This window comes from Pteropus medius, unplaced genomic scaffold, assembly GCF_902729225.1.
Source record: "Pteropus medius unplaced genomic scaffold, Ma_sr-lr_union100, whole genome shotgun sequence".
Taxonomy (NCBI): domain Eukaryota; kingdom Metazoa; phylum Chordata; class Mammalia; order Chiroptera; family Pteropodidae; genus Pteropus; species Pteropus medius.
This window is the reverse complement of record NW_024349225.1, coordinates 5,666,550-5,689,577: the sequence shown is the minus strand read 5'-3', so window position 1 is coordinate 5,689,577 and position 23,028 is coordinate 5,666,550. Positions and strand designations below refer to the sequence as shown.

Sequence of the window (23,028 nt, the reverse complement as noted above, 5' to 3'; positions counted from 1 at the left end):
TTTAATTTCACCTTGTTTCTGCCTCTAGGCCAACCAGAATTCTCTCATCCAGAGTCCTTGAGCCAGCAGAAACTTTTTGGTGTCTGTACCTACAACTCCTGCATGCAGGCAAAATTTTTATTATAAAACATTCCACATGATTTGCCAACCATGTTTGATTTACTTTTCGTAAACATTCTTTTTTTTCTTCTTGATGTTCAGCTTTGCCTAGTTTTCCAGTCTGTTCTTTTAGCACCTACTAAACTTAATTTTTTATCCTGTCGTGTTTCTTCTTATCTTCCATGGTCATCTAGTTTGGGTTGGTTTTTTTGCTGTTGTTTTTTTGTTCCTTTTTTCGTATTTCTTGCCTTTTACATTTCCTGACTCTAGCCATTCTGTTCATTAACCCAATTTTATGTCAGCAAATTTCTTGCCCATTACAAATGTACAGGTATAAGTAAAGGTGAAGTAGATAATTTCTATGCTTAGAAAGGTGCACAGAGTTTATATTCAATTATGGAGGTGGTTTTTATCTTAAGAAAAAGGTGGGACATTTCAAATCCTTCTGAGTCGGGTCCTCAGGGTGTCTTATTTTATATTGTGAATTCTGCACATGTTAGAGTGGTAATAGAGTCAAGGTAGCTCTAATTCTGTAACCTTAGTCAAATCACTTGATATTTCTGTTGCTTTCATATCCTCTTCTGAAAAAATAAATTGGAACTTTATACCTACATATGTGGTATTACTGCTAGTTTACTACAGTGATAAAATGAGACAAATGTGTCAGATAACCAGGGAATGAGATTAATTATAACTGTAGAATATTCTATTGGCTTAAGCTATCATGATACCTTTTCCTCCTTCCTTTCTCTCCTCTCTCCCTTCTCCTACACCCTATTTTAAGTACTTGTTTTGCTCATTTGGCTGTGAACTCTTTAATGATGCAGACTTTCTTACTCATCTCTTTGTGTCTTGTTTACCCGAGGGTATCTAATACAGTAACCAAATATTTGAATGAATAATATTTATAAGTAAATATATGAATAGAATAGGAAGCAAAGAACTCGGGGTGGGGGCGGGCAAGAACGAAGCCCTTGGGGAGTAAGGTTGGGGCAGAAAAGTCCTTAAATTAAGATGACCGAAAAGATAAAAGATAGATAAAAAATAGAAAAGCTCATTGATCAACCATAAGATCAGTTGTTTAAATGTAGCAGAGGTCCAATAAGATGTTGACTGAAAATGTTCATTGTATTTGCTTATTAGACAACTAGTTGTCATATTAACAACAGTTACAGTAGAGTGGTGGTAGATGGTGGGATGGGCAGAGGGGGATTGTGTGGGATTCAGATCATAATGGATCGAGGAGTGGATATGAATTGAGAAAGCACATATGACACATGTGGACTTCTTTGAAGGAATTTGGTTGAGGTCTTTAAATGCTGCTGTTCCTTTTAGCGCACATCCTAAATTGCTCTGCTACTTGAGAATTCAAGAGATATGATTTGTAATGATTGTTACTAATTATCCTCTGAAAGTTTACCATAAAATTTTCTTATAGTTTTCACTCAAGTGTCAGCAGTATATGATATTAGGTACATACATATGTTAATGTATATGAGCTTTTACTCTATCGCACTTCTGACTTACCAGTTCTGACAGTACTAAATTTTGCTCATGTCTTCCTTTTAGTTATTACAAGAACTATGTACAGTGTTTAATGTAGATTTACCATGCCGCGTGAAGTCTTCCCAGTTGGGAATTATCAGCAATAAACAGACGCATACCAGCGCCATAGTGAAGCCGCAGTCTAGCTCCTGTTCCTATATCTGCCAGCACTGCCTCGTTCACCTGGGAGACATTGGTGAGCCTTTGGTGTGAAGGGATTGATGCTACATCATCCTTTGCTGTGGAGTGGTCATAGACAGAAACTCTTCTTTTAAAATGAGCATGCACACACGATTTAGATTGTCATAATAGGGAACTATAAAATATATTTTAAGGAGTTTTTTTCTGTGTTTTGGGATTAGAGGATCTTGAAGGAAGTAACTTTTCTATTAAGATTTAGATTTTATTCAGACTTATGCAGATGTAGGCAGATAATAAAGAGCAAAAATGTAATCAAAGCTAAACTTTTCAAAGTGGTGCCATAATATTTTCTAATTAAAAGTCTGTGCTCTTGGAATTGCAGGGTTTACAAATTATTCCTTCTGATGCTAGATCACCTTCTTTCCTTCCTGCCAGCACATTGAAAGCTCATTTTTAATTGTTTCTTTTTTACAGTTAAGTTTGTATTTCCATTTTATATATTTTATCTGGAATGTTACATAGCTTTTTCTTGTTCATTCCTTTAAGGCGACTTAAAAAAGGTTGTAAAACAAATTAACTATAGGATTATGTTTTGCTGTCCTCAAATAACAGAGAATAGAGAACATTACTGCTTTAAGATTCAAAGATTTTAGACTTCTTGATGTCATAAATCATTGACTCTGTGAGGGGGTCACATTTCAAGTAAGCACTAAGTTCTGCTTGAAGATTCAAAGAATAGTGTTTTTAGGTTGTTTTGTTTTCAATGTATTCTTTGCACACACATATATAATATTGCAGTAGGTATGAGGCATTTTACAAAATCACTTTATAAGATATTGAAGAAATACATAATTTTCAGATCATATTGTATAGTGTTTTTTTGTTTTGTTTTGTTTTTAAGTGCCATATAACTCACCCCTTCTTGGCCGGCTCCAGGTCACCAGCATAGTCCATAGTGGGAGCTGGTGATGCATGACACTGGAGGACCTGAAAATGGGGGCTAGGTAAGCTTTCAAGTTGGTTACATGCTAAATGTCCTGAACAGGGAAAGCCGGACGGACACTTCACACATAATCCTATAGTTAATTTGTTTTAAAGTATTTTCTGTCTTTAATGCTCTCAAATCAATTTTAATGTGTTTATTATCTCTAGAATTTAAAACTATAGCTGTTTTGGAAATATTACCCTAGTCGTTGCTTTGTTTGTTTGTTTGCTTTTAAACTAAAATTTCTCCTTTTCTCAGCTCGATACAGAAACCAGACCAGCCAGGCAGAGTCCTACTATAGGCATGCAGCTCAGCTTGTCCCCTCTAATGGTGAGTGAGCCTCTCATGTCAACTTGTGTTTGACAGTGACACTTCATTCTTTATAGCAATATGGAAAATAATTGAAGGCTCACCTTTCAAATTTTATGAAAGCGAAAAATACTACATTTTGGTATGGATTATTATATTTTTCCTTTTAACTGGTCATCTTATATAACCAGAAATTATTATTTTTTAATATGATTACTGATGTCGATAAAGCAGTATAAATAGAATATCCCCTAATGTGATCTAAAATTATTTCAACACTCTGGCTTCCTAAATTACTTATAGATTAATTACCTCTCTAATACCATCATTTCCGTCCTAGAAAAATTATTTTTTATTACCTGAAAGATAGTGCTTTTGTCGTTTGGTGGCCCCAGAATAGGCGTTAGCAGTGATTCCTGAATTAGAGAAATTACGTTTGGTGATAGAAGTCATTCTTGTTAAGCCACATTGAAATTTCTCTCAATTCTGAAAGGAGCCCTTTGAAAGTGTCTCAAGCAGGATGGCAGTTGGGTACACTGTCTCATGTTGCTGTGGCTGCCACCTTACTCCAGTGGCAGAGTTTGGTAGTTATTTGTGATAGAGAGTCTGGCCCACAGAGCCAAAAAATATTACTATCTAGCCCTTTCTGAAGTCTTGTACAGTGCTCTCCACCGAAGTGTGATCTTTTACATTATGCCCATTTGTAATGAGGTAGTCATGACATTTACTTTATAAAATATTCCACATTATTAATTTAAAGGTTTAAAAACTGATCATCTGTATTCTGATAATGAGTTTTTTGCATCTTCAGTTAACTTTAGAATCTTAACTTTCTCCTCTAGGTCAGCCTTACAATCAGTTGGCTATCTTAGCTTCTTCCAAGGGAGACCATCTGACCACAATTTTCTACTACTGCAGAAGCATTGCTGTGAAGTTCCCTTTCCCAGCTGCCTCCACTAATCTACAAAAAGCACTTTCTAAAGCACTGGAAAGGTAGGGTTGACTTCTCCAGGAGGACTTGGTGTAGCCTAGTGGCCTTCACCCCTCAAGTTTGGGCATATAAGAAATAATGACCAGTAACCTATGCTTCTCTTATATTTGCCTGATTTATAAACAGTCGTAATAGTTTTGCATGTAGTCATCACTGATCAGCGGATCAGCATCTGACTTATTCCCAGTGGAGGAGTATAGACTGCTAAATACTCACTGATCTGAGTGTTGCAGCTGAATAGTCAGTCAGATGCAGGGTCCTCTCCTTGTGTGTCAGGTGCTCAAATCGTGTGTTTTTAAAGAGGTTTTAGCCATTTTGCTGCTTAAAATTCATGGAAGTTTTTCTTTCATTTCAGCCGGGATGAGGTGAAAACCAAGTGGGGAGTTTCTGACTTCATCAAGGCGTTTATTAAATTCCACGGTCATGTGTACCTGAGTAAGAGCTTGGAAAAGTTGAGCCCTCTTCGAGAGAAATTGGAAGAACAGTTTAAGGTTAGATTTCAAAAATAGATATTTATTTTATCTTGTCTAAATCAGGAAGCGTTAGATTTAGAGGAAGCTGCTCCCAGTTTTTATGTTAGCTGTGAGCTCTTGGTAAAAATTAACTTTGAAGCGTAAAATTCTAGCACACAGCATCACTTCAGTTTGAGCTAAGGTACCATCTACATAAAGAAATACATACCGCAGCAATGTTTTCACTAAGTAGATGCCATTTGGCAGAAGGGATCAAAGTGGAGAAAAACAACAGCTCCTTTCTTAGACTGAGCACTTCGCTATCTAAAGTCTTTGGAAAGCACTACTTTTGATGGTTTCTATATTCTTAGATATGATTCTGTTACCTACTTTATAGGTATTTCCATTCTGCAAATCATGCTCATTCTTGTGCTTTGATCCATCAGGATTTGTGGTAATTTGAAGGAAAGGAATGCGAAATTTCAACAGGAATATAGTTTACTAATTTGTATAAGGAGCTAAAATAAGTACTCTTTGTTCTATTTATATATATGAAAATGATCTTTTATTAGTATATAAATTAGCAGTCTATATGTATAATAAGTAAAATATGGGAGGAGTAAAAATTTTTAATTCATTTATTCAACACACATTTGGCAGTCTGTCGTGTATCAGTCACTGTTAGTCACTGGGATCAACAATAAACAAGATAGTAGGGGACAGTTTATATTTCTTGATTACTTCTGGGTATCTGTACCTTTGGGGAATTGTCCATAACTCCTTTACGGTTTTTATAAGTATTATAAAAGTTTTACACTCCAGAGATTGTAGAGTTTAGACAGTTAAGGGACATAAATTAGCCAAGCATAGTCAATGTGAAATAATTTTTACAGATAGTCATTTTTAGTTAATACCTTTTATGTAAAAGAAATTATACTAAATAACTATAATCGAAATAGTTTGTTTTAAAATAAACTTTTAAAATACAAGTCTCCTACCATTTTCTGCTGCTTTTAGGGGCCTATTCAAACTTTAGCCCAGGATTTAGAGTTAGAGGCATTAAAGGGACAACTAACTTTTTAATGCCTTAGGCATTCAGTCTGGAAAGAACAAACATGTCTGAATAGTATCTTCATTATAAGTATTCAGATGTATGAAAGATTATTTTAAAATAACATTATCTGTCTTTTCTAAGGTCAGAGCTAAAATTAAATCTTAAAATTTAAACAGATCTGTAGGATATTGCCGAGCATTCTCTTTCAAGATCTTCAGTCAGTTTGACAGCCTTCTTGAATGGTATAGGTGCAGTCCTGTTAAATATCAGGGGAGTGAGACTAGATGACCTCTTTAGACTGCTTCCAGCTCTGGTTCTCTGAGAGAGATACTCTCTAAATGGGGAGTTGGAGGGCCTACCTTAATGAAGTCTTTTCCGTGTAAGTTGTTCTAGTCTAGAACCTGGTCAGTTTTGCATTTGGTTCAGCCTCATGCATTAATATTCTCTTCACATATGTATTTCTGTATGTAAAATTCTGGTGGGTATAGGTGGGCATTTGCTAAAATACACTTTGAAGTATCATTCCAACATGCTAAAATCAAATACAGTATGAGGCAGATCTATTTTAAACCTTACCCCAGTACTGAAATATTAGAAGAATATTAGTGGAGTGAAATTCTAGCATAGTTAAGTAAATACTCAAAAGTATTTCAAAAGCATATGTAGATAGTGTAAATTTCAGCGTGTCTATCAGTCTTTAGCTACTACGCAGAAACATTTTGAGGTTCAAAAATACATGTTTTGAGTCTTTTTGTTTGGAATTTTGTTTCTCACAGTGTGCATCTACTTTCTAGTCATTGATCCCAATTTAATATTTTAGTACGTATGCCCCTCTTATAAAAGATGCCTAAAGGTATATGAATTTATTGATGCATCCCCAAAACTTTTTACTCAGGTCATATGAGAAGATATATTATTACTCAGGGGAGAAAACTATTGTGAAAAGCAGCTCAAACAGCTCTGTGGTGTCCAGGTTAATTCTTTTAAAGTCAGAGAGTCAGCACGAAAAATATTGGACCGCATTAGAGTCGATTAAAATACTGAGATTAAGAGTGGGACGGTTTACTTACTTCATCTGTAATTCTGCTGTTACCCATGTGACTGTAAGTGCAGACTGCCAGTTGAATTTGTGTCAAAGATGGCTCCTGTTGTTGATAATATATGCAGTATTCCGGTCTTCTTTTACAGAGGCTGCTATTTCAAAAAGCTTTCAACTCTCAGCAGTTAGTTCACGTCACTGTCATTAACCTGTTTCAACTTCATCATCTTCGTGACTTTAGCAATGAAACAGAGCAGCATAGTTACAGCCAAGATGAACAACTGTGTTGGACACAGTTGCTGGCTCTCTTTAGTGAGTATTAAATCATTTAACTTTCTGTGCCATTTTTTTGGAAAGCATATTCTTAAACAATTTCATCAATATAACAAAGCATTAGTGACATACTTAAAAATCCTGTATTTCTTAATATTGAAACAGGAGGCCTGAACCCTAAGTTCTGTACTTTATCTGCCGACACCCTCTCGCCAACTGTGTATATATAGTTTTAACATGGGAAAGAAAATGTCTTTTTAGAAAGAAGCTGTGAGATATTTCAGTGTTAAGTAGAACACAGCAGAAAGCTCATAATGATATTTTAATTTGGACCGGTACACAGTTTCAAATATCTTAACACTTTCTGAATACATTTTTTCTTCAAGTGTCTTTTCTTGGCATACTGTGCAAGTGTCCTCTGCAGAACAAGTCTCAGGAAGAGTCATACAATGCTTATCCCCTTCCTGCGGTCAAGGTCTCCATGGACTGGCTGAGACTCAGACCCAGGGTCTTTCAAGAGGCAGTGGTGGATGAAAGACAGTAGTAAGTATCTTAGAATTTCATATTAGCGTGTGTGCTTTTTAAATTTGATATTCATAGATATGTACAAACTGCTTTCCTAAAACACATTGGAACAATGAAGATTTTGTGTTTTCTTCCTACTCTTTAGAAATGGAACTGAAGACCTCTTTGTATGCTTTTCCTTTATTTGTTTGAATTCTTCATGTGAGGCACAATCTAAAGGATTTCTGACTCCCTTTGCACTCCTCCTATTCCTGGATGCTGTTCTGGGGAAAAGGCATTTTTCATATTCCAAATGAAACTGTACTAAACCAATTTGTTTCTTATTCATTACAATATGCCTTGACTTCCTGTTTAGGAGTTATAGGGAGGAGATTTTTACTTCTTCCATTATTTTCTATACGTGAGCTGTTAGATGTTGCCTTATAGTAACACCCAGTTGAGTTAATATTTGTTTGTTTTAAGCATAGAAGATTGGAGGTTATTTTGGTAAGTAACCAGAGTAATTTTGACAGTTCTAAGGAACTATTGATTTTAGAGTGACAAATAAGAGCCTTCAGTTTATCTTTGATGTAGGAATACTTCCAGTAAGGCTCTGCAGTTCCTCCTCTGCATATTTTGATGGTAGATATAAGAAGAATCTTTGAAATTTCTGCTTTGTGGCTCAGCATCTGCACATTGACCAAGGTCACAACCTAGAAAATGCCCTCGCCACATTTAAGACCCCGTGATCCCTCTACTTCTTAGTTCTTTTTTCCTGTTCCCTCTTAAACCTATCTATAAGCGCCTTCATTTTTGCCATTGTTATGAATAGAGTTTAGCAACATAGAGCATACCACACGTCTCCTTTTCATGTCGGTGTAGGTATTAGTAATACAGACTTTTAGACGTTGCTTCCTGGTGCATATTTTTTATTTCTTGACCCAGAAGCTGTACAGTTTTCCTTCCCTCATGTACTTTAGAACCCAAACTTGTATTTGGTTCAGTAAATTGTATCAGTAATGCTGTGAAAGAAGAGCTGTGTTTTACATTTGCTTATAGTTTTCGTATTTATGGGCAGGGATTGATGGTTTTGTTTGTTTTGTTCCTGTGCAGTGACCTTTTGGGCCCATTCGCTGCGTTCCCATTTCTTATTGTGGCAAAAGATATTTAGACAGAGGAATCGTTTTATTTACAAACCATTGTTTTCCCTCTTTCTTCTTCCTCCTGTCACATATATCAGGATCTTTAGAATTATGCCCTTGCAGGTATTTCATTCTATCTTAAATTGCTACTACTCATTTTAAAGACTAGTGTGGGGTATTTCTCAAAAACTAGAGATTTTTCATATATGTTTGCTATATTAAAGTAATATTCTTCGTTTATATCTTTTAAATAATGAAAAAACAATTTCTTTTCTGTATGTGAACTTGAAATTTTACATATAGTCAAATTTTCAGTTTCTGGCTTCTGGACCTTTTCCATTTTTAGAACTTGTTTTCTCCTATACTTTTTCAAGAATGTGTTATCTGTCTTAAGCTAATAAATATATGAAGAAGTAATGTGTTTTTTTCCCGTTGTAGACAGTGGCTCAAAATAGGGTAAAGCTACATATCGTTAAGTCATCTACTTGTGCTCTTTTTCTACAGTCTCCTTTCTTGAGATCTTATTTTTGTTGCATAAACAGTGTTCTAGTCTAATATTCTTTTTTAGGTTATTAATCTTCTTTTTCAACTGTCTTTTGTAATTTTTTATATCCCCAGAAGCTTGTAACAGACATTTATTCTTCAGTGTTTGTTTTCTTATATATTTTTTCTATATATATATTTTTTTTTCTATTGTTTTAAGTAGCATATTCTAGTATCTCAAGGTGCACAACTATTAGGAATAGTTGTCAACTTCCAGTTTTCTGTGATGTGATTATTTATATTCAGTTTCTCTAACTTGGGCACTTCGCCCTTGGCTTTTATTAAAAACACACTTTTCACCAATATTAGTTGCTATGTATTCTAAGAAAAGCTTAATATTACCATAAGTAGAACATGATTATTTTTAATATTTTTAATTAAATATAAAAATATTTTTAATAAATATTTAAAATGTTTTTTAATATTGCATACTTTCACAAAAATTTCTTATGTTAGGAAACAGTTTAGAGGTAAGGCTGTTGTAACAATGTGTGAACTTTCTTGTATAATAAGGAAAAAAGCAATTCATCATTTTGAACAGAGAATGTGATTTAGCTGGTATACCCATACCCTGTCTTAGATTACGAACTAGTGGTGGTCACACAACTGATGATATATGTGAAAGCTCTATAAAACATAAAATGTTTCCCTGGTCAAAGTTTTCCTAGTAAACATCAATTTTCAGTGTTTAAAACTGAAAAATTATTTTTACTAGTTGTTAAGTTAGGAACCTAGGAAATGATCTACAGTCATAGGTCTCTGCCATGGAAATTTGACCCTTCTGGTATATCTTTTTTCTAGACGTCTGTGAAAATATGTTTTAGGAAATCATATAGTCTTTAAAATGTTGAAGCAAGCAAAGAATGCATAAAGTGTAGGTCCTGTAGATAATATTTGTATGGCTTTTTAGTGTTCTGGTTTCTCTTATATAAAAATAAAGTCTGAACTATCTCTTTAATTTACAGCATTTGGCCCTGGCTAATTTCTCTTCTAAATAGTTTCCATCCGCATGAAGAGGATCTTTCCAGTACTAATGGTAAGGGCTGCCTTCACCTCGTGTTGTTCTCCACCACTAATAGTGCGCTTGAAGTCAGACAGAAACAGGTTTTTGTTCTTAAGTGTTTGGCATTAAATCTAATATCTCAGAAGTGACTGGTGAAGTGGGTGGAAGTAGAGGTGATGTTCTTCTAGTTCTCTCAGCAGCTTCTTCTCCTGTTTAGCTCCATCTGAATAGTAATCCAGAGGATACAATACTTTCCAGTTCTTTCTGTCTTCTTTCTTTCCTCCTTTTTCTTACTATGTTACTCGGTCAGAGTAATACCTGCTTTCATAGAACAGTTGAGACATGAACATATAAAGAACACAAGTCACCCATAATTCTCTCATACAGAGATATTTTGTACCGTTAACATGATAGTATATTTTCTGTGGGCCTTTTCTTATGTGTACACATTTGTATGTGATTGGTATCAAATTCAGCTTTGTACTTGCTTTTTAAATTTAACATTATATTTTTAGCATTTTCCTTTGTCATTTAAACGTTTCGAAGCATGATTTTTACTGGCTGCATAATGTTCCATGCTGTGGATATACCGTAATTTATTTAATCATTGTCCATTTGCTTAAAACTTTTCCCCATTATAAATAATTCTACACTCAACAATCTGTAGTTGACTCATTTCGGATCATTTTTCTTCTATTAGGTCAGTGCTCCTCAAGCATTAAGATTTGCAAATGGATCGCCTGGGACTTTGTAAAAATGTAGTTTATATTTCAGTAGATTTGGGATAGTGCCCAGTATTGTGCATTTTTTACAGGTTCCCAGGTGACGTCAGTCTTGTTATTCAATCCTTTGGATTACTAGCTCTGAGGCTATGACTTTTTAAAATTACTGGGAAAAAAAGTCCCTCACCCACCCTCCTCAGCACTGAGTAGGAGGTGGGAATTAAAGCAATGACTAGACCCCAAAGACAACATGCAGGACTTTGACAGATAAGTTATTGCATCAGGGTTACTTACTATAAAGAGGATCAGAGAGTTGTAAGCATCATAGGTAGTCTATTTCTGTATAGAAGGTATTCATTTTTCTCTTTTAATGAGTATTTTGCTGAACAACAGTATTTTAATTAAAATACTTACAAATCTTGATTTCTACCCTTCTCTAGCTACACCACTTCCAGAGGAGTTTGAGTTGCAAGGATTCTTGGCTTTGAGACCTTCCTTCAGGTAGGTGGCAGCTGAAGAAGGTTTATTTCATTGCTGGCAATTGCAGTATTAAAATTAATTGGAATCAGGCTTGAGTGTAGAAGCACCTTTGATCTTTTCCAGTCTTGTCTTATTTTTCTAACAGCAACTAATAGTGAAAGTTTTTGGTGTAAAATGGATTTGTCTACGTTGTGCCTTTAATTCCTGTGTAATATCAATACTAAGTGCTTAGAAAATATGGATATAGAAAAGGAAAATTGCTTCTTCCAAGTGATATTTATTCACTGAATTCCACTTTTTATACTTTTTTTGAAACTAGAGGGAAAGTCTCAAAAATGGGAACCAAATGTAAACCAGAGGATATTATCGCTTGACATTTTTCATATCAAGAATGAGGAAAAGCACTCTGTTTTTCCAATCATTCTCTTTCTCTTTTCCTCCTCTTTCAGAGGAATAACTTCTACTCATTTTCAAGTCTAATCCTTTCATCTGTGTCCTTGATTCCATCCCTACATCCATCTGTAATCTCTTTCCACTGTATTTTCAGTATCTTTTAATTTTTTTAAACAACCAGTTCCTTTTAGTCTAGTACCATTCAGGTATGCCCTATTCTTTCTAAAAAGTGAAATTCTCACCCTCGCCCTTTCTCTTCATTATCAAACTTCTTAAAAGAGTAGTGGAAGTTGATCTTACTGACTGCTTCATTCCCAGTTATTTCACAGCCTGCTGCAGTTCTCTCCTAGTTACCAAATTCCATTGACTTCTTTATAATTTTCATCCTATTTCACGTTCTCTAGCATTGGGTCTGTTTGGTCTCCTTCCTTCACGAAATCTTTTTCTTGGCTCTGTGACACCACTCTTCTGCCCTTAACACTCAGTCTCTTTCATTCTTTCTTTTCTAATACGTGCCTCGGAATGTTGATGTTCTCCAGGGTTCTTCCCTTGCCCTTCCCTTCACACTCTACATCTCTCTGGTGATCAGATCCATTTCTTTGCCTGGAGCTTTCATCTCTTGGATAGTAAGTGTGAAATTTTTCAGTTCTGACTTCTTTTGGAGTTTGGACTTCTGTTTCTGATAATCTGATCTCCCTTATGCATTTTAAACTTTAACATGACCAAAGACGAACTTATATTTTCTTATTTGGTCAGCAAAATAGGATCTTTCTATATTTATCTCTGTGCCATTACCCACTTACATGAACAAGCTAGAAATCTGAAAATTCTTATTTTCGTTAATCTCTCTCACCAAGTCTTTGTAATTCTGTGTCCAGAACACCTCATATCCAACTCCTCTCATTTGTTCTTCATAGTTCAGACTTTTATCATCATTTACTTGGAATATAAAAAAGCTTCCTAATCAACTTGCGTACGTATAGTTCCTCTCCTGTATTCCATTGCTACCCTGCTTCCACAGTTGTATTTTTAAACTATAGACCTAATGATGTCCATTACTTATATAAAAACTTTGATTTTGCCACCCCCTGTTGTTCCAGTATTTTTCTTAGCTTGATGTCCAAATGCTTAGTTTTTCGGCATATTTTCTATCACTATCCAGTGCTTAATTTTTCAGCCATAGTTTTTACTTTCACCCTCCTCCCCACCAATACCTACCTACACGTACTATGCATTCACTAAGTCTGCTCCTTGAATAGCTCTGTATTTTTATTCCTTCATTCATGCTATGCCTAGAACATTCCCTTTTCCTCCTCACTCTTCTCTTAACCAACCCAGACCTGGCCAAAGTCCAGCTTAAGTATCAACTCTGTGAAAGCTTTTCCGAGCTTATCAAAATGAACTAACCCTCCTCTTTTCTTATGCTCTCTTATTCTTTACATATTTTTTTTTCGTTTTGCTTCATTGGATTTAAAATCACTAACCTGTATGGAAAAATCAAGCCATTTCAGTTAATTAGGTAAACTTCGTTGCCTGGAAAATATCTTCAGCAGTTTAATTTTCTGTAACTTGCTTATATCAATTTTAGGAACTTGGATTTTTCCAAGGGCCACCAGGGTATTACAGGAGACAAAGAGGGTCAGCAACGACAGATTCGACAGCAACGCTTGATCTCCATAGGCAAATGGATCGCCGATAATCAGCCAAGGTATTTCTTACACACACACCACACACACAAACGCCACCTGTGTGTTAGTCTTTGCTATTGATCATAAACTCTGAAGTCAAAATGTTGGTCACAGGAAATTATGGACCCTAGTGATCATTAGTATACCCTGAAAACTCTGTTCTCCCCATTACGTGCCTGTTGTAGAGAAATGGCTTTGCCGCCCTTGTTTATCATGAGCTTCTGCTCTAATATGTAACCATGTATGTAAATCTAACTAAATTGTATGTTCACAGCTATGGTGGTTTGTATTGATAGGCATGGCGGTCAGTTTCAGTCAGGACGGACCAGGATGGTGCTAGTGGCTAAAGACAAAGCAGAGCAGGCATCGGTTTAGTGGAGAGAGCGCAAAGTTTAGAGGCAGATAGGTCTGAATTCAGTTTCCAGTTCTGCCACTTCCCCAGGTGTGGATCCTTGGGATCTTGCCAATTGCTTATAGCCTTTACCAAGTCAGTAACTATTTCATATTCATTTTTGTGTGTTGCGGTTTCTGTCATAGTGTAAGCATTCGAGTGATTTTATGAGTGAACTTACTGCCTCTGAGCTTCAGCGTGCACACCAGTAAAACAGGAATTATAGCTAACTACATCAAAGGCCTAATCTGGTGTCTGTGCTTCGCATGCTCAGTAAATGTAGCTGTAATTATTGGAAAACATTAAAAGGGCGTAGGAATGTGTTTGGTGATGTTCAGTATTCAGTATGATGATAAGATTCTGAGTTTCTCCGTGACTTCTTTTGTTACCTGAGTGCACATTGTTATATCCTGCTGTATCCAAGTTTTTAGGGCTAGGAATATAGGACTGTTGGATCCATACACAATTATGTTGCTTATTAGGTTCCCATTTTTCACATATGGATTTATTTTTACTTTTTTAGGCTGATTCAGTGTGAAAATGAGGTAGGGAAATTGTTATTTATCACAGAAATCCCAGAGTTAATACTGGAAGACCCCACTGAAGCCAAAGAGAACCTCATTCTGCAAGAAACATCTATGATAGAGCCGCTGGCTGCAGATGGGAACCCAGGACTGAAATCGGTGCTGTCTACGGGCCGAAACCTTTGCAACAACTGTGACACAGGAGAGAAACCAATGGTCACCTTCAAAGAGAACATTAAGCCACGAGAAGTGAACAGAGACCAAGGAAGAAGTTTTCCTCCCAAAGAGGTGAGAAGGGACTATAGCAAAGGAGTAACTGTAACTAAGAATGATGGAAAGAAGGACAACAGCAAGAGGAAAACAGAAACCAAGAAATGCACCTTAGAAAAGTTACAGGAAACAGGAAAGCAGAATGTGGCAGTGCAGGTAAGCTGTATTTGAACTATAACGCAGGTAGAGGAAGGCTCACACAAAAGGCAAGATTTTTTATTTTGTTCCTAAAGCCTTGAGAATCGACTGTTCTAGAAGCTTAAATGCATTCTTCGAATGCTGCATAGTAAGGTCATATAAAGAGCTACCGTAGGTGGTTACTTCCTCAACTCTTGGAAATTGTCATGTGAGTGAAAGAGTCTCGACCCGTTTGACATTTTTGTCAGTTCTCTCCAATTTAAGTGGTTTCAAGTGACCAGTTGCAGAGCTGTCAGTTCAACAAAGACGTATGTTTTCTTTGGAAGGTATAATCGCCATTTGTTAATGCTATAGTGAGAAATTTGGCGTCTTTTATAGATCCAGTAGTACCAAGAGTATATTAAGGCTTATACGGTTTTTTCTTTCAAACTAACTACACAAAAAATATATTCTTGGGAAATGATGAGGCTCTTTTTCTTGACATGTATCTCTGTCCCAACCAGTAGCATCATAAAATTTCAGTGTTACCTTGGCTCATGGGAAGTTTTAAAGCAAGAACCCAAGTTTCCTGCTGGGAAAAGATAAACACTGCTCAGTTATTTGCGACTTTGTTTTTTTTGTTTGTTTGGTTTTTTTTATTTAATGCCTATCCAAAGAGTTACAGATGATTTCATGTATAAGGAAATGGGTCTTAACTCTGAGCTGGTACCATTAATGTTTAAGTTAAATGCCTCAGTAGCAGTTTGATTTGTTAACACATTTTGGCTTAGACATTCATTTGCAGTAGGCATGAGAAACCTTACATTATTAAATGCTTCTTTCAAGTAAACAGTACCTTCAATATTTTTCCTTTACAAGGATTTTTTGGGGAGAGAAAGGGAGAAATAAGAACATAATAGTTCCATTTTAAAATTAATAGTAGAGGAAAAACATGGTAGAAATCAAGAAAAGGCACAGAGAAAGAAGTGCTGGGGCCAGGCATGGGGAACCAGATGAACTATACAGCCGAAGGATCAATGCGTTAAGGGTAAAGAATCCAGCAGTTCCTGCCTGCTCCGCAAGGTCCAGACTAAAGTTAAAATCTCCTTTCCAGTCTCTCATCCCTCTTAAATCTGCCTATAGATGATTAAAGCGAACCTGACAGTAGTCAATATATCACCATCCTCTGTCCCCCATCCTAAGTTTTCTCTAAAAGGTACCTATTTTTCATCATTTTACTCATCTTGAACAGTGCGTGTGGCATCCACTTCTCTCTGGCTCCATGTGTAGGATCTCAGAGCCTGTTCCTTACTGCCGAAAGAATCTTTACAAATTCTGAAGGGTGGTAGGGTGCAGGGTGGAGGGTGGATGCCCGACTGGTAATTTTAAGGCTGCCCAGATGAAATTAAACTCTGTGGACCAAGATATCTCACCTGCGGGTTAATGGTCATTATTAATTCATAATTTATATCAGTTATTTAATGAATTAGAGTATAAAGGGCCCGGGGCCCATGACAGGCGGCTTAAGATCATAGGCAAGTGTTTCAGCCTGCTGGCATCTGGTGTCTCATTTGTAAAACAAACGAACTCTTGGGTCCTTTCCGTATTTAATATTTGCTTGATTTTGTGAAAGCAAAATAATTACACTGGTAAAACTAAGCCTATATATATTTTATGGGCAATTAAATCATTTGTTTTCATTTTCCTCTTTTTAATTTAGGTGAATTTAAATATCTTCAGCATATTTTGGACATAATTGTGTTTTAAATACTTTCTTAGAGTAGGTGCTTCTTTCTGACACATCCGAGTTTCAGAGTATTATAGTTTTGCTTCTGTTGGTTATAGGTAAAATCCCAGACAGAACTAAGAAAGACTCCAGTCTCTGAAGCCAGGAAAACACCTGTAACTCAGACCCCAAGTCAAGCAAGTAACAACTCCCAGTTCATTCCCATCCATCACCCTGGAGCTTTCCCTCCTCTTCCCAGCCGGCCAGGTAAATAGTAATTTCTTCTACTTAATAATGTCTGTTTAGGAGTTTCTGAGTAATTTATACTCTATTAGAGTGACATTACCATAATGTTAAAAGGTAGAGAGAGTTTTCTTTTTTCTAATGCTTACGAAATTATTTTTGAGCCATTTCTCTGTAGTTTATTTGCACGTGCATGTTTGTTATCGTGAAGGAATTCCCATTACTCCACGGCACATAAGAAACCACCTTTAGAACATTCCACTTACTTCAGTGGGTAGAAGTAACAGCCAATAGTCTATATTTAATTCTTGAAAATGAAGTTAAAGATTTTCACTTGATCAGTCTTACTTAATGGTTGATCCCTACCTTTTATAATTTATGAGAAGACTCTCCTCCCTACCCTGCCCCACTCCTAAGTGGCTTATTTTTGCCTTTCTTTTGCTAAGTTTCTTTAGAACTAAAACTATGTTCTTCTTTGTTTTGAAGGGTTCCCGCCCCCAGCGTATGTTATCCCCCCTCCTGTGGCATTTTCTATGGGCTCAGGTTACACCTTCCCAGCTGGTGTTTCTGTCCCAGGAACCTTCCTTCAGCCTACAGCAGGAAACCAGGTGCAAGCTGGGAAACAGTCCCACATTCCTTACAGCCAGCAACGGCCCTCTGGACCAGGGCCAATGAACCAGGGACCTCAACAGCCACAGCCACCTTCCCAGCAACCCCTTACATCTTTACCAGCTCAGCCAACAGCACAGTCTACAAGCCAGTTGCAGGTTCAAGCTCTAGCTCAGCAACAACAATCCCCCACGAAAGCCGTGCCGGCTCTGGGGAAAAGCCCTCCTCACCACTCTGGGTTCCAGCAGGTAGGTTGCACTGTGTGGACTGTCCAGCTGAAATGGGAGGGGAGGACTGAAATTATTCAGTGTTTGGTTAAAAACACTAGTTAGGCTTCCAGATACTTCTTGCTTAGACTAGTGATGATGATGGGAATACAGAATATTCTTTTTCCTGTTTAGGAAAGTTCAGATGTTTTCTCTTTTCACTTTGGTAAAAGATAGTAGATCTTAACTACCATTCTTTGAAAAGAATTTTCTGTAAATTTCTCCTACTTGAACATAAACTGTAGAAAGGAAATAGAATCATAATCTTGATGAGGTGTTAAAGATATGACACCAATCTTAAATATTGTCATCCCCACAGCACTTGAAGCAGAAGAGAGACAACACACGACACACACACACATTCATTCATTCATTCATTCATTAAACCTGCTAAATTGAAAGATCATATGAATTCAGTGTTCACAGTCTATTCCCAGAGAGCTCTGGGTGAAGAAAAAGCCTGAAGGTAAAGGAAACTGCTGCATTGCCAGAGTTTCGTTGATTGTAAAATCTCTCAACTCCATCCAGGGATTCCTGAGTATTGAGTGTAACATTATATTTTATCCTCATCCTGATGACAAGCATCTTTCTCTCTTTTTTTTTTTTAGTATCAACAGGCAGATGCCTCCAAACAGCTGTGGAATCCCCCTCAGGTTCAAGGCCCATTAGGGAAAATCATGCCTGTGAAACAGCCCTACTACCTTCAGACCCAAGACCCCATAAAAGTGTTTGAGCCGTCATTGCAACCTCCAGTAATGCAGCAGCAGCCTCTAGAGAAAAAAATGAAGCCTTTTCCCATGGAGCCATATAACCATAATCCCTCAGAAGTCAAGGTTCCAGAATTCTACTGGGACTCTTCCTACAGCATGGCTGATAACAGAGCTGTGATGGCCCAGCAAGCAAATATGGACCGTAGGGGCAAGCGGTCACCAGGAGTCTTCCGTCCAGAGCAGGATCCTGTGCCCAGGATGCCATTTGAGGTGTGTGTCTTTCCCATCACCAGGCACTTCAGAAAGAGGAGCTGCATGTCTTTTGAATTTCTCAAGTAGATGCTTGTAAGGGTCGCTGTGATCCATTACTGCTGCTGAGCAGTGGGCACAGCACTTGGTCTCCTCTTCATGGTTACAAGTACGTTTGATTCGGGGGAGCCAAAGAATTCTGTTACTGGTTTTGAACTGTGATGGTCTGGCCAAGAAATCATGAGCCGAAATCTCTAACACTGCGTATTAGAGAATTCTGAGACAAAGCTGCCTTCCGTTGGGCTGAATCATCTCAGGTTAAAAATAGGTTTACTGCGTATTTAAATAAATTGCTTTTTGAGAGGAATAGTCAGCCAGTTATCTTTGGTAGTGGAGTTCCCCTTCCCTGCCCTTTTTGTTCAGGAGGAGAAACTGGTCCATGTTTGTAACTTTTAAAAAGAGCTATTTCTCTGTTAGCACAGGATACGCTAATCACTTGCTTCATTGCATTGTTTTACTTACTAGCCACATTAACTTTTTATATTCTGCTGTTTTCAGTATTTTTGCTTTGTATTATCTTGATCTTTCTCTGCCATTGTCCTTGTGTCACTTTGCTTTTGTGTTTCAGAGCCTTTCCCTCTTTGCACAGCTGTCTCACTATTAATTACTTCTTCCTCCTTGACCTGTTGCCTACATCCCCCTAACCGCGCTACTACTCCTTTGTGCTTTTGTCATCTCTTACTGCATCTCACTGTGATCCTTTCTGTCACTAGGACCCCAAGGGCTCCCCTCTGCTTCCTCCGGACCTGTTAAAGAGTCTGGCTGCCTTGGAGGAAGAGGAAGAGCTGATTTTTTCTAACCCTCCTGATCTTTACCCAGCTCTGCTGGGCCCTCTCGCCTCTCTTCCTGGAAGAAGCCTCTTTGTATGTATTTGACATAATTCTTGCTCTAACCCCAGCTGCTTTCCTGAGATTTTGTAGTACTTGGAATAGGTGATTTCTTTCCTGGGGGCGGGGGTTTCCTTCTTAACAGAATTGTAAAAGTTATTTCCCAATGGCCCAAACTAACCTTCCAGTGGTAGTAGAACATGGCATAATATTTCTGACTTCCCAGTTTCGCAGATCTTAGAGTCACAGCATTGTTATATGCATTATCCAGAAAGCCTGCAGGGCTGGTCACACACAAGATGTGATGCTGGCAAATTAACTTAACTTTTCAGGTGGCACTTCCGTCTGGACCCAGGAATTTCAAATGCCATTTAATCTTGTTTAAGAACAGTGAGATTTTTTTCCTCCTGTACTCAAATTATTAAATGAAATGTTCTTGATATTTTACTGATGTTATTGAGCCGTGTGTGACTCTTTTCTGTTTGATTAACTAACAGCCCTGAGCTAAGTTTAGAGCCAGAAATATAAACAGAACAAGTAAAAATGAAGAGGATTCTATTTATAAGCATTGTTGGAGTGCCATAAATGAGCGACTACAGAGATAAATAACTAGGATGACAAAAGATAAAATCTAAGAATTGATTAGTGGTATCTTTCAAAGATAATCTTCTAGAACCCAGTCTGCATTTCACAGGGTGGCATGCCATATGCACATTGTGTTTACAGCATATTTTATTAAGAGGAGGGAGTATAAGAAAAATATATGCTGTGAGGTGTTTTTCCTCCTCCCTTCACTCCATCGTAATGTAAAACAGTTCTAAGTTTTACTTTCTTGCTGTTTCTTTCCCATAAATATGAGACAAGAAAACATAAGATTAAAATGCATTGATTTTAGTGTTAAGAGAAATAAACACTTAATGGCACTCAAGACAGAAGCTGCTATGCCTGGCAATTGAAGTTCTCTTAGGAACTTGCCTGAGTAAGTTGCCTTAGAGAGTACTTACTTTCCCCTCTAAGTTAGCAGAAATGAAAGATCCCCTAAAAATTGACATAGTAGTGGTACCCTGCCAGCACCTAGGGGCAAGGACAGCACAGCCAGTTAACTACCTCTGCACATCTGCCTTCCTTGCTGCCTTTCTGCTGGGGTAGCTGGGGCTGGGGGGCGGTCTCAGGTGTTTCTGTCTACCTTTTTCCTAATCCCTTAGTTCCCACTGTGCTTGCCTCTTCCATAGGAAGTGCAGCTGATGGAGCAATTGGGGAGGGGCTTTGTGGCATTTTTTGTTTTTTTATTTCATGTTTTAAAAAATAAAACCTTGACTATAACCCTTCCTACATTTAACATTGTTAACGATATAATAATGTGCGAAAGTGCCTTGCACGTAGTTAGTGTTTAATAAATGCTTTGTTGATCAAGTATTCAATGACAGCGAACTTCAGAGATTCAGCTTTTGTTTTCCTAATAACTTTCTTAGTGCCATTAAACATAAGCTTGACTGACATTGGCAGCAATTTTAATACAAAACACAAATAGAGCTGCCCAGGAACCATGTTCACAAAACCAGTTACCAAATGATTTGAAAGACTTCTTTTTTTTACTCATTAATGTCAATGTTTTAAAAACTTGGAGAGAAAACAGAGCCAGATCAGTTCAGCATCTTGTTTTGAGAGTATTTTAAATGCAACTATTGGCAAGGCTTTTACTGTTGCCTAGTAAACACTCAGAACTGCCATTTGCCAGGGTGTCTGGTCCCTGCCAGGATCTCTGTGCTAGATTAGAGGTACTGATCAAGGAGGAGGGGTCTAAGTCACCTGTGACACCTGGCACTTAGCCGGTGTCATGGTATTAACAGATTTGAATTCACATCTTCTAAGCCTCATATTGTGCACCTTGGGTGAGTACAAGTATGCTTGAATTGTAGTCTTTACTTTGGTTGTATAGTATCCTAAGATTAATATTAAGAAAATGGCATAATTTGACTACTTTTTTTTTTCGGGATGATAAAGAAATCCTTATTGGAGAAGCCCTCCGAGCTCATGTCACATTCGTCCTCTTTCTTGTCCCTCACCGGATTCTCTCTCAATCAGGTGCGTAAACAGTAAAGAATCCTGCTTTGTGCTTTCATCGTAGGCTGGTGTGTTCTTTCCTGTTCTGTTTCAGTGCATCTATTTTTTTCTTTCCTTTCTCTTTCTTATACCAGTGTCTTCTGGATATTTGATTTTATTTCCTCTCCCTCTCATTGAGGTGCGCTAGACACTTGTATGCGATAAGTTTGAACCCTTTAACTTGTCATTAATATTGAAATCCTTAGGACTCTGTCAGCCAAATAAATTATTTATACTTTTAACCTGGTTGGTTTACATAGAGCAAAATAAAGGGTGAGAGAAAACCAAGAGAATATGAATTTAACAGGAAAACTGAAAGAAACAGAAATAAAGCCTTCAAATGTTTGTCTTGCTAAGAAAGGCTTAAGGTGTATCAAGCATCCGTGAACATGAACGTGCATTTTCTTAAATCGCTTTTCTTAGAGTGAGTCTATAACTTAGTTGTCATTTTCTTTCAGGAAAGATACCCAAATAACAGTGTGTTCAACGAGGTGTATGGGAAAAACCTGACAAACAACTCCAAAGCAGAGCTTAATCCTTCCATGGCTCCCCAGGAAACATCGCTGTACTCCCTTTTTGAAGGGACTCCGTGGTCCCCATCACTTCCCGCCAGTTCAGGTATTGACTAGTCTTTAAATCACAGACCTTACATTTCCTGTACACTCAAATTGATTAAGAGTTAGTAGGATTTTGTAATTATAAATATATTAGGTTGTTTTGTCTTTTTAAAGTATCTTCTGAAAGAAAATAGTTAGGAAAAAACCCTGATGAGCTGGTCTGCATAACAAATGCTACTAGAAAAACTTTTTCATAGCCTCGGTAACCAGCAGAGTTATAAGGGAGAAAAATATGGGTTCTATCTTAAGGTTTTCAGCTATTTTTTTCATTTTATCTGTAGGTATTCATTCTTTGCAAGAAAAGTTGCACTTTTAAAAGATACTTTTTATCCCTGTTTTATAAATGGACTCTGATTTAATAGTAATTCTTAAGATTAGGCAGTTCTGTTTCTGATGGAGAAGACTCATAGATACTTACCTGAAACAGGCGTGCCACATTAGTGCAGTGCTCTCAACAAAATTGTCTACTGTTCTCTTTTGTTCTAAGGGAAAAAAGATGCCTCACCTTTGAGTAATGAAACAGATTCGTACACCTGGCAGAATCTTTTTGGGCCCTTATTTTGTCTTTCCTCCAAAGCCCTGTGGTTATTTTTAGTAGAATTTAAGTGATCAGATCTATAGGAAACTTTAGTTCTTGGTATGTTTATGAAACATCTATTGAGTGTCCTTTTTTGTCATGATTTAATAGACCATTCAACACCAGCCAGCCAGTCTCCTCATTCCTCTAACCCGAGCAGCCTGCCAAGCTCCCCTCCAGCACACAACCATAATTCTGTTCCATTCTCCAATTTTGGACCCATTGGGACTCCAGATAACAGGGATAGAAGAGGTGTAGATCGGTGGAAAACGGATAAGCCAGGTGAGATCCAGGCTTTGTTGCTTAGCAGAAATGAAATAACTTTCTCTACTTTTCCCTGGCTTTTGGTATTTGGCAGTCATAGAACATGTTGAAT

General features: G+C 37.3%; 1 protein-coding gene across 10 annotated transcripts in view; it reads left to right on the top strand.

Annotated features, from left to right (window-relative positions):
• Window positions 1-23,028, top strand: part of SMG7 (SMG7 nonsense mediated mRNA decay factor) — a 62,303-nt gene that overhangs the window by 36,081 nt on the left and 3,194 nt on the right. For 3 of the 10 annotated variants that reach the window (XM_039881268.1, XM_039881266.1, XM_039881274.1), the window contains 17 exons: window positions 1,669-1,840; window positions 3,029-3,100; window positions 3,922-4,072; window positions 4,426-4,561; window positions 6,765-6,927; window positions 7,275-7,431; window positions 10,043-10,113; window positions 11,243-11,303; window positions 13,264-13,383; window positions 14,278-14,566; window positions 16,511-16,658; window positions 17,121-17,491; window positions 18,118-18,489; window positions 19,242-19,391; window positions 21,360-21,440; window positions 21,917-22,076; window positions 22,764-22,934. In XM_039881268.1, the coding sequence (XP_039737202.1) occupies window positions 1,669-1,840; window positions 3,029-3,100; window positions 3,922-4,072; window positions 4,426-4,561; window positions 6,765-6,927; window positions 7,275-7,431; window positions 10,043-10,113; window positions 11,243-11,303; window positions 13,264-13,383; window positions 14,278-14,566; window positions 16,511-16,658; window positions 17,121-17,491; window positions 18,118-18,489; window positions 19,242-19,391; window positions 21,360-21,440; window positions 21,917-22,076; window positions 22,764-22,934 (2,845 nt within the window). Of the gene's footprint in view, window positions 1-1,668; window positions 1,841-3,028; window positions 3,101-3,921; window positions 4,073-4,425; window positions 4,562-6,764; window positions 6,928-7,274; window positions 7,432-10,042; window positions 10,114-11,242; window positions 11,304-13,263; window positions 13,384-14,277; window positions 14,705-16,510; window positions 16,659-17,120; window positions 17,492-18,117; window positions 18,490-19,241; window positions 19,392-21,359; window positions 21,441-21,916; window positions 22,077-22,763; window positions 22,935-23,028 lie in introns of all 10 variants that reach the window. The other 7 variants (XM_039881265.1, XM_039881264.1, XM_039881273.1 and 4 more) reach the window with 4 other exon arrangements.